The sequence below is a fragment of the Labeo rohita genome, chromosome 6, assembly GCF_022985175.1.
Source record: "Labeo rohita strain BAU-BD-2019 chromosome 6, IGBB_LRoh.1.0, whole genome shotgun sequence".
NCBI lineage: Eukaryota > Metazoa > Chordata > Actinopteri > Cypriniformes > Cyprinidae > Labeo > Labeo rohita.
The window spans coordinates 25,578,758-25,593,240 of record NC_066874.1 but is presented as its reverse complement, the minus strand read 5'-3'; the positions used below and the strand labels follow the sequence as shown (position 1 = coordinate 25,593,240).

General features: G+C 34.0%; 1 protein-coding gene across 2 annotated transcripts; it reads left to right on the top strand.

The window, feature by feature from the left end:
* The first annotated feature begins 1,174 nt into the window (after positions 1-1,174).
* Positions 1,175-14,453, top strand: sfi1 (SFI1 centrin binding protein). 2 transcript variants are annotated; one of them, XM_051113452.1, is made up of 31 exons: positions 1,175-1,550; positions 1,637-1,718; positions 1,804-1,928; positions 2,457-2,551; positions 2,700-2,817; positions 3,095-3,197; positions 3,264-3,420; positions 3,666-3,827; positions 3,952-4,022; positions 4,107-4,199; positions 4,810-4,907; positions 5,065-5,131; positions 5,639-5,773; positions 5,867-5,944; positions 7,216-7,394; positions 7,489-7,564; positions 7,674-7,769; positions 7,900-7,976; positions 8,070-8,172; positions 8,289-8,385; positions 8,464-8,624; positions 9,514-9,588; positions 10,360-10,434; positions 10,511-10,687; positions 10,836-11,047; positions 12,026-12,121; positions 12,214-12,394; positions 12,681-12,750; positions 12,856-13,000; positions 13,484-13,586; positions 14,137-14,453. In XM_051113452.1, exons 1-31 carry the CDS (start codon positions 1,405-1,407, stop codon positions 14,281-14,283), a joined length of 3,600 nt encoding a protein of 1,199 aa, XP_050969409.1. In that variant the 5' UTR covers positions 1,175-1,404; the 3' UTR covers positions 14,284-14,453. The 2 variants fall into 2 exon arrangements, with proteins under 2 accessions (XP_050969409.1, XP_050969410.1); XM_051113453.1 differs by having other exon boundaries at positions 1,637-1,708; positions 1,818-1,928; positions 14,137-14,435.
* The last annotated feature ends 30 nt before the right edge of the window (positions 14,454-14,483 follow it).

Here is a 14,483-nt window from a genome sequence, read left to right as displayed (position 1 = left end):
GAAAGTTCAGAAGAAGAGCATTTATCTGAAATAGAAATTTTTTGTAACATTTAAATATCTTTATCATCACTTTTGTTCAATTTTTAAGCATCCTTGCTAAATAAAAATATTAAGTTCTATAATTTCTTGCCCAATAAATAAATACATTCATAAAAATAAAAATTAATAATAAAAAATTTACTGACTCCAAGCTTTTAAACGGTATAGTCTATACTGTCACTAAAGCTTTTTTCCAGATAAATTTTGACCTTTGAATCTTTCCAATCATCAAGGAATCCTGAAGAAAATGTACTCAACTGTTTTAAATAATAATAATAATAATAATAATAATAATAAATGTTTCTTGAACAGCAAATCAGCATATTATAATGATTTCTGAAGGATCGTGTAACACTGAAGACTGGAGTAAGGATGCTAAAAGTTTAGCTTTGATCACAGGAATAAATTACATTTTAAAATATATTAAAATAGAAAGGAGTTATTTTAAATAGTAAAACATATTTCACAAAATTACTGCTTTTACTGTATTTTGGATCAAATGAACCCAGGCTTGGTGAGCAGAAGAGAATTGTTTTAAAAAAAAAACATTAAGAATCCTACTGTTCAAAAACTTTTAACTAGTAGTGTATATATATTTATTTGAGTGAAATGTATAAAAATCATCACGCAGACTTTTAAGGTAAAAGTGAGTCCCTGAATACACTTCCAAGCTTACATGGAAACTTTCACATGACTAAAACTCTTAGGTCCTACACACCTTATCTACTTGTAGGCCATAGTGACACTGTGTGAGTCATTAGGTGTGAGTCTGAAATCTTTTCTGTTCTATGATATCATCAAGATATAACCCAAATACAGAGTTCCTGCTTAGTAGGGCAATAACTCTCCTAAGAAATCTCACAAAATGATAAGTTGACCTTGGCTTTGTCATGACGTCTGCTTGTCATTTTTAAATAAACGTAGAACACAACTTAAAAAGCAATGCACCTCAATATTAAATGTACAAAATCTTGAATACAGTAATTTACAGGCATAAAAGATTTAATATAACTGCATTATTTTAAAATATCTACATTAATATTACTGTAACATTATAAATGCATTATTAAAATATTAAAGTTGCCTTTTTTAGGCAGGTCTTTTATTATGACATTATTTTACCGGAAGAGTTATATTCTTCACAGTAGAGCGGCAGTTATGGTTTGTTGTTGTTAGTTGTTGTCACCAGCTGACAGCTTTTTAATTAGATGTTGTAGCGTGAAAGTCTTAAGGTAAATCTATAAAGCCCTAAAAGTTGCTTTATTAACTTTATATCAACCAGGTATAGTTCAAGCACCAGCTGCTAGACAATGCGCTGATTTGCTAAAAGTAATGTAACTGTTATGCTCGAATAAACAATTAAAGATGCAAACGACAAGACCTAAAGCTGGGAAACAGTTGTCTTGTGGTGTTGAAAAGAACCGGACACGTAAAACACCCATACGAAAAAACACTTACAGGGTCGGATATACTTGGAATCGAGGTGGTAGACTTAAAGAGCTGAGGATACGGTAGGAGATTGTTTATTTGAATATGAATAACGCTTTAATGACATCCCTCTCGTTCATGAAAAGTGACTATTGCTTTGAGTTTTTAGGCATCTCGCTCGAAAGTTCCTTCACTTATGGATTCGGAAGACATTTGGACGAATAACAACATCACAAGCAAGGTCAAGTTTGGTAATGTGTTGATGTCATGCATATAGAAGTGCAGTACTGCAGTGAGATATGTGATGTTCTTTCTTTATTTATTTAATGACGTTAGTGTTTTCTTTACAGATCTCATTATTGTAAGGTGGTCCTGAGGAAGACCTTAGGGGCTTGGAAAGATGAGTGGTGGCATGCAAGAAAAGAATGGACCTTAAATATAAGGGCGGATTGCCATTATACGTAAGTTAAATCTCGAATCTTTACCAAGTCTGCATTTATTTAATCAAAAAATAGTCAAAACTGTAATATTGTGAAACATTATTACAATTTAAAATACATTTTCTATTTGAATATATTTTAAAATGTAAAATTTGATGCCAAAGCTGAATTTTCAGCATCATTACTCAAGCCATCAGTGTCACATGATCCTTCAGAAACCATTCAAATATGCTGATTTCTTGCATGTCAAAAAACATTTTTATTAGTCACATTGTTCAAAACAGCTGTTGCTTAATATGATTATTTTTTATCAACTGTGATGCATTTTTTCAGGGTTTTTTGATCAACAGAAAGTTCTAAAGAACAGAATTATTTTAAATATAAATCTTATGTAACAATAATAATTCATTGATGTCACTTTTGAACAGTTTAATGCACCCTTGTTGAATAGAAGTATTAACAAATTGATTTAAAAAAAGAAAAACTTGCTTTTAATTGCTAGGATCTCACTGCTCACCCCTCATAATATATTGTTTCTGTCCATTTTAGGTATATACTGTATAGCAAAACTTTTCAAGCCTGGCAGGAGTATGTTGCTGTCCAGAGAGAAGAAAAGAAAAAACTGCAGCTTGCAATCAGATTTGGTATATAGGCTGTTATTAGTTTAATATGTTAGTTTATAGAGTCGAATGAGGGTGTGAATAAAGTTCCAGTGTTTCATCTCACATTAGTAGGGATTATTATGGTGTGGGTTGTGGTATTATGTTGTTGAACTGAACATTTGTACTGCAGAGACAAAGCACAAGCTGCGTTCTGTATGGAATGGCTGGGAACTGTACTTGGACATGTGTCGCATGAAACGCAGGATGCAGGAGGCAGCAGTGCAGCACGAAAAACTTGCTGTACTAAAGTAAGCACTCTTATGTGTTGTCAGAAAATGTTATCTTTGATAAATAGAAAGTTTAAAAGAAACTGCATTTATTTAAAATCCGTTTTTTGTAACACAAATGTCATTACTGTCACTTGATCAACAGGCATCCTTATTAAATAAATGTATTAATTATTTAGTAAATAACACATTTTATAATGTAAACATGTATAAGGATGCATGTGTATCACAGTGAAGGCCTATTTCTTAAGTGGCCTGAAAGTAAACTGCTAATGTGAAATAATTTTATTTGTTAAAGGTGGGTTTGGACTGTGTGGAATATGACACTACAGCACAGGGATGTGGAGTACCATCAAGAAGATCTTGCCTTGCAACACTGGGCTCACACTGTACAGAGCAGAGTGAGTATAAACATATGAGAATGCAACTGTATAATAAAACATCTCTAAAATGGTTGTTTTTCACAGGCATGGCTGCAGTGGAGAGAAAGGATGAAACATGCCTATGTTCTGAAAGAAAAAGAGTCCAAAGCTCATCGTCACTATTGTCTTCAGCTGTTAAGACATGCACTACATGGATGGGTCAGACACACAGAGAACAGACAGGATAAAAACAAGAAAACAGGTGCCAGTCATTTTATTTTAAATATTCACAAATTACAGGTTTTACTGTATTTTTGGTCACATAAATGCAGCCTTGGTGAGCATATTTTAACTTATTTTAAAAAAGTGTTAACAAACCAACCCCAAAATTTTAATATACAAAACATTTTAATTACAGCAACTTGAGATGCAGTGGCAAACTGACGAGTCACAATTATGCATTTATTATTTGCATTTTATGCATTTCATTTGTCTTCTGTGTTGCAGCTGTTGCTCAGGATGTACAGCGTGTTGTTGTGCTGGAGAAGTTCTGGTGTCAGTGGAACAATGTGCTGCAATCCAGACGTGCTGAGAAAGACAGAGGACAGAGAGCAGACAAATTGGCTCAGCATGGCTCCCAGCGGCTGGCGTTCACACACTGGAGACACTGTATCTTTGATTACACATTTAAACAGACAGTTCTCATATACCTTTATACTGGAAGAAAAAATTAAATATGGCATTGAAAGCATGATGGTAACTAGTGCAGTTGATTTCCTGAGCTGTCTTGTAGATGTCAGTTTGTGCTCACAGAAGGCTAAGAAGGAAAAGGCTGCAATGTGTCACAGACAACTCCATCTTCTGGTTAGTTGTGTACTTGTTTTTAGAGGTTTTTTTTAATTATAATTGAATTATATATAATTATGATGTTCTTGTATTTCTTCACAGCATTTGGGTTTAAGAGGGCTTGCTCTAAACGTCACTCAAAGTAAAATTCATCGAGTCAACAAGAACATTAGTGTCCAGCATCATCATCAAATTGTATGAACAACACAAATGCACATCATAAACGCAACTCTTTACAAAGCTGTTATTAAACGTAAAGGGGTAATTCACCCAAAAATGAAAATTCTGTCATTCTGTCAATTCTGCCAAATTCTGTCAGTTACTCACCCTCAAGTTTTTCTAAACTTGTATGACTGACTTTCTTCTTTGAACACAAAAGAAAGTATTTTGAAGAATGTGGGTAACCAAAAATATATTGGTCCCTGTTGACTTCCATTGCATTTAAAAAATACTATGGGGAACAGAAACTTATATCTTCTTTTGTGTTTAACAGAAGAAAGAAATTTTTACAGTCTGGAAGTAAATGGTAACATAATTTTTATTTTTGGGTAAACTGTCCCTTTAACATATTAGTGAAAAAGTTAAATTTCCTAGAATTTTTATTAAATAAAAATTGAATTGTACTATGAAAACTACATTTCAATGCTAAAAACTTTATTCTCATCTTCAAAAGAGTGATTGTTAACACCTAGTCTATCAATAATGATTATTAATGTTATGTTTTTTCTATTTTAATTATTTTGTGTTAAAAAAAAAAAAAAAAAAAAAAGTGTAAATGCCAGACATGGATATTGTCATTTTTCAGTTGCTGGCAAGGAGTTGGAAAGTCTGGCAGTTGCGCTTGGATCAGGCAGAGGACAGAAGCCTGCAGCCCTGGATGAATGTTGCACAGGCCCATCACAAGTTAGTCACATAAATGAGTTTAATATGTGTACTCCTGGCAAAACAATATGCTTGTGCTTTTTCATTTGAAGCATGACGTATATCTTTAGATATTTTAGGTTGTTAATAAACATAAGTTGGTCTGTGAGACTTTTAAAGGGTTGTTATTAATCAACAGATTCTCTGTGCTGAGATCTTGCCTTCGTCATTGGAGAAAACATCTCACAGAACACAGACAAATGCAGGTAGACACCACATTCTCATTATCTTATATCACAGGCCATCTGCAGTTAGTAATGGACTGCATGTTTCCTCATATTTGCCTTAAAGGGATAGTTCACCTAAAAATGAAAATTCTGTCATTAATTACTTACCAAACCCATTCCAAACCCGTAAGACCTTCGTTCATCTTTGGAACACAAATTAAAAAATATTTTTGATGAAATCTGAGAGCTTTTAGACCCTGCATAGACAGCAACACAACTACCACTGATGTCACATGAACTATTTTAATGATGTCCTTATTACCTTTCTAGGCCTTGAATGTGTCAGTTCTGTTGCTGTCTATGCAGGGTCAGAAAGCTCTTGGATTTCATCAAAAATCTTAATTTGTGTTCTGAAGATGAACAAAGGTCTTACAGGTTTGGAATGACATGATGGTGAATAATTAATGACAGAATTTTCATTTTTGGGTGAACTATCCCTTTAGAAATGCTTCTAATATTTTATCTCCCAATCAAACTTATTTTAAGGAGTTGGAAATACGTGCTGATGCCTGCTTTGCCCGACATATCTTTCCACAATGTGTAAACACTTGGATGGAGTTTACAGCACAGCACACAGAGAAACGAGAGCGGAAAGAGAGAGCTGAACAACATTACAGGCAAGTTTCTATGGCTAAATAGTGTGTGCATGTAGATATCCATGTCTGTGTTGTATTGTACTGAAAATGTACATGGTTTTGTCCTCTATATAGGCAGCAGACTTGCGGTTGGGCATTTTACACCTGGTTTAGAAACTTGGAGGTACAGAGAGATCAGAGACTTGCTGAAAGAACGGTAAGATGACACCCATGAATATACATTCAGAAAAAAGTAGGGTCAGTGAGATCTTTTTAAAGAAAATAATGCTGACATTCATCTAGGATGCATTAAATTGACATTAAAGACATATCTACACTGCCGTTTAAAAGTTTGTGATCTGTAAGATTTTTAATTTTTTTTTTTTTTTTTTAAAGAAGTCTCTTATGCTTATCAAAGTTCTATTTATTTAATCAAAAATACAGAAGAAACTAATATGTGTCATATGATCCTTCAGAAATCATTCTAATATGCTGATTTATGATCAGTGCTGGAAACAGTTGTTCTGCTTAACTTTTTTTTTTTTTTAACCTGTGATTCTTTTTTCAAGATTATTTGATGAATTAAAAAGTTTAAAAGACCAGCATTTATTCAAAATAGAAATATTTTCTAACATTGTAAATCTTTACTAGCACTTTTTATCAATTTAACCCATCCTTGCAGTATAAAAGTATTAATTTCTTTTAAAGAAAGAAAGAAAGAAAAATATATTGACCCCAAACTTTAAACAGTAGTGTATAGATTTGTATTTTAAATAAATGCTGTACTTTTTAATGTTTTATTCTATGAAGAATCCTGAAAAAAGTATCACAGGTTCCAAAAAAAATATTTAGCAGTACAACTGTTTCTAGCATTGATAATTAATCAGTACATCGAAATGATTTCTGAAGAATCATGTAACAATGAAGACTGGAGTAATGATGCTGAAAATTCAGCATTGCGTCACAGAAATAAATTCTATTTTAAAGTATATTAAAATAGAAAACCACTATTTTAAATTGCAATAATATTTTACAATATTACAGTTTTTTTCTGTATTTTTAATCATATAAACACAGCCCTGATGAGGATAAGACACTTCTTTAAAAAACTGATATCAAACTTTTAAACGACAGTGTATATCCAATGTACTTGATAAATAACTAAATTCTATATCTTTTGATCTTTCTGTTCATTAAATAATCTTGAACACAAAATTTCAGTTTTCACAATTTCAATTTCAGTTTCCACAAAAATATTAAGCAGCACACTAATTTTCCACATTGATGATATTAAGAAATGTACTAATCCGTATATTAGAAAGATTTCTGAAGGATTGTGTGACACTGATGACTGATGTAATGGCTGCTGAAAATTCAGCTTTGTCATCAAAGGAATAAATTACATTGTCAAATATACTAAATTAGTAAAGTTATTTTAAATTGTAATAATATTTCACTATATTACTGTCATTTGTGTATTTTTCGTAGGCTGTGTTGCATTCCGAGCACGTGTCTTGTGCCCGTGCCTGGTCTAAGTGGTACCGCAGTGCTGTACAGCACAGAGAGGAGAGATTCAAACAAGCAGCAGCCGACTCACTTTACAAACACACTCTGCTACGCAGATCCCTGAACCAGTGGAGAAACCTTGTCGCAAACATACAGACCAGGTGTGAATCAAAAAATATAAACTACACAAAGAACATTAAATAAACCACAGAGATTTTTGATTAGGTTTGAGCTTTGTTGTGTTTTGTTGATCAGTCAGAGACATTTCAAGCAGGCAGAGGATCATTATGGGCAGTGCTGTCTAACAAGAGCCATGGCAGACTGGCATCAGGTACAAGAAAACAGCTGATAATGTTTTTTTTTAATCATGTGGTACTAATGTTATTATTGGATTGAAAACTTGTGAATCTAAAATAAGTAAATATAAGCTTGTTTAACAGTACGTAGATCACAAAAGACAGAAGAGAGAGAAGCTTGCACAAATGGAGAAACACTACAACAGCAGATTGCTCAAGCATGCTCTAGAAGCTTGGAAGGTATAAGTATGTTTGTTTTGACACAGTATACAGTATATCTGCAGATACTGCTGGATTATGCTAGAGTATTTTATATTGTATATATCAAGCTTAGATGATAAACTAATAGGTTTTACATGCATGCATGTAGTCATATCATTTTCAGGCTCAATCAATCAACCAGAATGTGGAGTGCCGTTACCGGGAACATCAACAGCACCTTGTCAGGTATTATTATGATCTGTTTATTATAATTTTTTGTAGCATTTAATTTTAAAGTTACATAATCTGTTCTGTCCTTTCTTATTTATGTTTCTGCAGGAGGATGTTCTGTTTGTGGAGAATAAATGTGTCACAGTTAATGGAAGAGAGAGAAAAGGAAAACAGAGCTGAGTGTTTTTCTCAAAAGCACCTTCTATCTCAGGTGCTTATATCAAAATTAATTGTATAACAAATAAAAACACCTGTTTTTATAAGTACAACTTTATAATAACCAAATAATAAATATAAATACTAAATAAATAATAAAATGTTTGACAGGTGTTTCTGGCATGGCGACAGAGAACGGTATCTGCTCATCTTCAGCGTCACCAGCAGGAGGAAGCTCTGAGACAAGCTCAAACACATCTTGATAAATGTACTTTGCTTATATAAATAGCACTGTTATTAGTTTGTGTAGTGATAAAATTACTCAGTGTTGTTTTTGTTCTGTTAGATCGCATGCAGGTGGCTTTGAGAAGATGGAGAGAGCGAAGCACAGAGGTAAAAGACGAGAGACTAGCGAACGAGATGGCCAGCAGACACTACAACAGCAACCTGGGAAAAAGAACCCTCAACACATGGACCAGCAATATACAGCATCACAAAACTTATGAGGTGACTGTCCTAGTCACAGTATCTGTATATATTTCATCAAAATCATTCCTAATTTTTGGATTTATTTATTTTTTATCATGAGTATATACACTGCTCTCCAAAAGTTTGGAAACGCCCTAGAAAAGTGGTTTCGGACAATGTTGGCATGAATCCTTTTTAATTTGTGATAGTTTTGCACTGATAAGAGACAACACAAACTACGAAAACATATTTTATTACATACAGTAGTACATACCTACAGTAGTAACAGTTTATACATAGAAAAAACTTAAATTGTTGATTCAATAAAAAATATCCACCATTAGCAGCTATTACAGCTCTGCATAATCTGTGCCTAAATTCATTGTATTCTAAACTTAATTGGCAATCATTTGTTGAAGCTATTAAGGTGTGCTGACCCAAAAATCTTTTAAAAACCTGGGCCGAGTTTAAACCAGTAACCAGGCATCACAGCTGGCAAAGGGGCATGTCTGACTTTGACATGTATATATTGCCATTATTATGTAATCAAAATGAAAGTTATTATTCCTGGTCTTCAATGATAATGTCAAGTTACTTTAATGTATTTGCACCAAAAAAATGATAAGGATTTATGCTGATATCGTCCAAAACCACACGTTGCCAGGGGTGTTTTCAAACTTTTGGAGGGCAGTGTATGAAGTACCCAAAACCCCCTAAAAGCCATTTCCGTCAAAAATGAGATAATGATACTGAGTGAATGCTCTCAACACATATTATACACATATTGTACCGGTACTTACATAGTATAATTACATGTATAGGCAAACCTATACATCGGAGGATGATAAAAATGCATTTTTTAAAGAAAGACGTCAGGTGGATTTAAAGGCTTTTGCATCTGAACTCTTCATATGTTTGTGTTTTTCAGGTAATGAAGAAAAGAAGCTTTGAGCTTCACAGGTTGAGAATTTGTCAGCGCTTTTTTATCTGCTGGAAAACACAGGTGAGTTTTGAAAGTGTTCAATAATATTTAAATATTTTTAAAAAATCCTGGATGCTGATTCGTCAATATAGTGTTTCAGCTGTTCCCAAATGTGTGTTATTAGTAACCGCTATGACACAAAATGCTTTACTTCATCTTCTTGTTAACAAATATCACTTAAAGGGATACTTCACCAAAAAATTAAAATGACTCACCTTCATGCCGTTCCAAACCCGTAAGACCTTCGTTCATCTTTAGAACACAAATTAAGATATTTTTAATGAAATCCAGGAGTTTACTGACCATTCAAGTGACCCAGCAAGCTAGTAAGGACATTGTTTAAATAGTTCATGTGACATCAGTGGTTCCACCGTAATGTTTTGTCGTCAAAGAAAACTGGGAACATTTCAGTTGCGTTGCTGTCTGTCAGCCTCAGAAAGCACCTGGATTTCATCAAAAATATTTTAATTTGTTTTCCAACGATGAATGAAGGTCTTTGGAATGACATGAGGGTGAGTAATTAATGACAGAATTTTCATTTTTAACCCTTTAAAAATATTAAGCACACATTTTGTCATTAAACTCTTATTAATATAGCACAGTCTGTTGTTTAAAAATAGCAATAGTTGTGATATTAAAGCTTTATTATAGCCTCACTGTGCAGTAGGTGGAGCTGCTGACATTACCTCATTTCCTTTTTTTGAGCTGCTGCTACTTATGATTGATTGTTATTGTCTCTTTGAAGTTTTTATATTGTATATCTGCCTGAGTTTCAATGTTTATGACATACAGCTGCAGAGCAGAAGAACAGAAGCAGAGAAAACTGAGACTGCCCTTTGGCATTGGTCCCTCAACCTACAGGCTAAAGTAATGCCAGATCATGCACAGCTTATTAACAATAATACAGGTTTCCTGCAACTGCATAATTTTTGTATGTTTTCAGGTATTTTGCATGTGGCGGCTCTGGATTGCAGAGCGTCTGAGAAAACAGAAGCGTTTGACTGAAGCAGCTCAGTTTTACAGAGATGAACTGTTGAGAGAGGGTGTCACACACATCCTCACGCACACTGCACACATGAGTGCGTTCTCAACTAACATTGCCCAGCACAGCTATGAACAGGTGCTGTTACCATAGATGATGTATGTCTATGCATTTCAGTCTATAGAATAAATATTTACGCATTTGCATTAATATTAAATATCAAATATTAATATTAATATATTTATAATAATATTAAATATGAAATATTAATCTGCATCACATACAGAGCTGTCGTCAGCTGCAGGAAGTGGTAAGGCGCTGTGCCATACGATGGAAGCAGCGAGCACTGTGCAAGCCTGTCAAGGATAAAACAGACACCCACCCCAAGAAGAGTGTGTCTTTTTGTCTGCCGGAAGACCACACCTCTATTCCCACCCCCTGTCCAATCAGGAGCCAAACAGCAGAGCAGAGACCGAATGAGTCCATCATCAGTCAGCTGTGAGTAAAGTCATTTTTATTGTAAATGTTAATTCTGACTTAAAGCTGCTATTATTTATTACATAATTAATTAAAATAGAAGTTCACTTCCAGAACAAAAATTTACAGATAATTTACTCACCCCCTTGTCATCCAAGATGTTCATGTCTTTCTTTCTTCAGTTGTAATGAAATTATGTTTTTTGAGGAAAACATTTCAGGATTTCTCTCCATATTGTGGACTTCTATGGTGCCCCCGAGTTTGAACTGTCAAAAAGCAGTTTAAATTCAGCTTCAAAGGGCTCTAAACGATCCCAGCTAAGGAACAAAGGTCTTATCTAGCAGATATTTTCTAAAAAATTGATATACTTTTTAACCTCAAACGCTCATCTTGTCTAGCTCTAAGTGTACTCTGTGTATTCTGGTTCATGACAGTTAAGGTATGTTGAAAAACTCCCATTTTATTTTCTTCTCCAACTTCAAAATCATCCTACATTGCTGTTTTACCCTATTTTGTAAAGGGCGTTTGATCTTTTCACGTTCACTTTGTAAACACTGGTTCGGTATTTATGCATTGATGTAGGATGATTTTGAAGTTGGAGAAGAAAATGGGAGTTTTTCGACCTACCCTGAACCGGAATACACAGAGTTCATGAAGGGCTAGACAAGACAAGCATTTGAGGTTTATAAATTGAAAATGTTTTTAGTAAATAACAGATTGTTTCGCTAGATAAGACCCTTCTTTCTCGGCTGGGATAGTTTAAAACCCTTTGAAGCTGCATTTAAACTGCATTTTGGAAGTTCAAACTTGGAGGCACCACTGACTCCACTATATGGAGAGAAATCCTGAAATGTTTTCCTCAAAAACCTTAATTTCTTTTCGACTGAAGAAAGAAAGACATGAACATCTTGGATGACAAGGGGGAGAGTAAATTATCATGAAATTTACTCTCTGGAAGTGAACGTCTCTGTTAATCGAATTGACCTGTTCTGTTAACAGGTGGTCAGTTCGAGCATCTAGATTGCAACCGAGGAGACCAGATGACCTGCTGCAGTCCCCATTCAAATCTCTGCCACATGACTTCCAGATCAGCAGGTGTAGTACGCACCAAACCTAAAGTCTCAACAATTTTTTAATAACAATGTTCACATACTAATGAACATCTACCTTTCTCTGTCGTGCTCCAGTAGCCACAGGGCATCTATAAGAGAAACTTTTCCATTACCCTCAGTCCATCTGACCCACAACCCACTGGAGTCACCAAAGGTCCTCCCCTTTAACCCTGGCCCTCCAGGATATATCGCCACTCACAGCCAGGACATACTGCTTCCTCCATCTTCATTTACTGTATCTGTAGCACATGGCAAGGTAATCACTAAAGTAGTGAGCACACTTGTTTGTCCTTAGCCTCGGACAAAGAATCCTTTTGTAGGAAGTTACTTTTATTAGTTTTTTTCCATTGCAGTTGCTATTTTGTTTGGTTACTTACAAGTGTTTTTGTTTTGTAGCTTTATGTTTTGGCTTAAATATAAATCTGTGATCTGTGAATATTTTACCTTTTGGATTTTCTTCCTCTTTCCAGTTTTAAGCTACCTTATTTCAATAAGCTAATCATTCTGTGAAGACATTGTATGAATTACGCACCTTTTTACAGCAAAAAAGTTTAAAAGATCAGGAGCTCGGACTGCATTCTATGCATTTCAATACTCACCTCCAAACACAAGGTAAAAACGTGTCTTTTATAATATGAAGAGAGTTTAATTTCACTAGTCTGAGGTTCAATAACATATTGAAAGACCATTTACACTTATTATTTGTCTGGGCTGTAGGTGTGCATGAGAGATTACCTGAGCAGGAAGAGGAGACTGAGGAAGATGAGACTGTAGATGTGGAGCAAACAGAAAATCTCACCAAAGAACTACTAGATATTAGACTGGAAATGCAACGATACCAGCAAGACAGAAAACAGCTACAGTAAGTAAATCAGGCTTTGAATAGGATGAATGCACAGCATTTAGAATTATTTATTCTAAATTAAATTATTAGAAACTGTTAATTATTGTTATGGCAATCAAAGAGATGTATAAACTAAACTCTAAATATACAAAATGTATAAACAATCTACATTACAAATACCTTTTCAGACTGGAGCTAAATTAAATTGACTCTCCAGCTGTAGTTTGACTGAATCAACATATTAAAGTGGGTTATTTATTCTGGCACAAAGGAAACTTGGCTTTTGGTGTGAATAGTTGTTTCTGCTACGTTTGAGAGACTAATGAGGAGAAAATATATTTGGATTCTGCATGTTAAATTAGAGAGAAAGGAATGCTTTGCATTTCCATTTTGAGATCTAGCAAAAGGGATTTTACAAATATCTTGAGTCTCATTAAAAAAAAAAAAAACATGAGATGTCTTCACTAATATATTGAAACCAGTCTGTGCGTGTGTGTTTAGGGCATGGCGTAAGCTCCAAAAGGTCTTGAGTAACTGGCTTGAAACAACAGGCATTGAGGGAGAAACTGAGGAACGAGAAAGCATCTTAAAGGAGTTAACTGAGGTATCCATATATCTTTCTTTCTCTTCTGTCTTTAAACATTCTGTACAGTAAAAAATCATCAACTAATAGTATAAGGAAACACATTCTTGGTTCCTCAAGCTACACTATCAGACAGAGGGCACTGGTGGTTTGCATTTAACGCACATATTTTTAGAGAACTGACGTAGACATAAATCTAAAATGCTTAAAACCAGCTGTGTGTAGTATCACTAGATAAAAGTTAGAGATTGCAGAAACCCTTGCTTTTGCTTAAAATATAACATATTGGAAATATTATAATATGAACTGTCTTAGACATCATTAACATCTAATGTGTTATGATGTTAGAGATTTGAGTAGCTTAAATTTAGAATATAATTTGTATGCTTATGTTTGTCATTACTCCCCTAGAGGTCTAATGGATTTTGTGTGGTGTTTATGTATATAAGACTGTTGGTTGTAGAAAAATATACTACTTTACTCATGTGAAACAGAAGCTATTTGTTAGTCTTTGGTTTTATTTATTTTCAGAATAATTTCAGTAATGTTTTCATGTGATGTTTCTTTGCAGCTTGAGAGCAGCATTTCTTCTCTATCTTTGAGATTAAACAAACAGAAACCTACCATGATTCGCCATGCTGCCAGAGTTAACACCATCCAGAGCCAACTACTACCGTCCAATGTTAATACAAAAACATACACTAAGTATGAAATATAATTTTAAAAAAAGTCTGTATTGTGCAACCCATTATATAATGCCAAAACAATGTCAGATGATATGGCAAAATTGTGACTCAAAAGCTGTTTTTAGTTCATTTATTTATTTGCAAAGACACTGTTGTTAATATGTATTTTATATTTAATAAAGCATTAAATCCTATATTTTGATGTTTTGAAATTGCTTATTTATCTTAACAT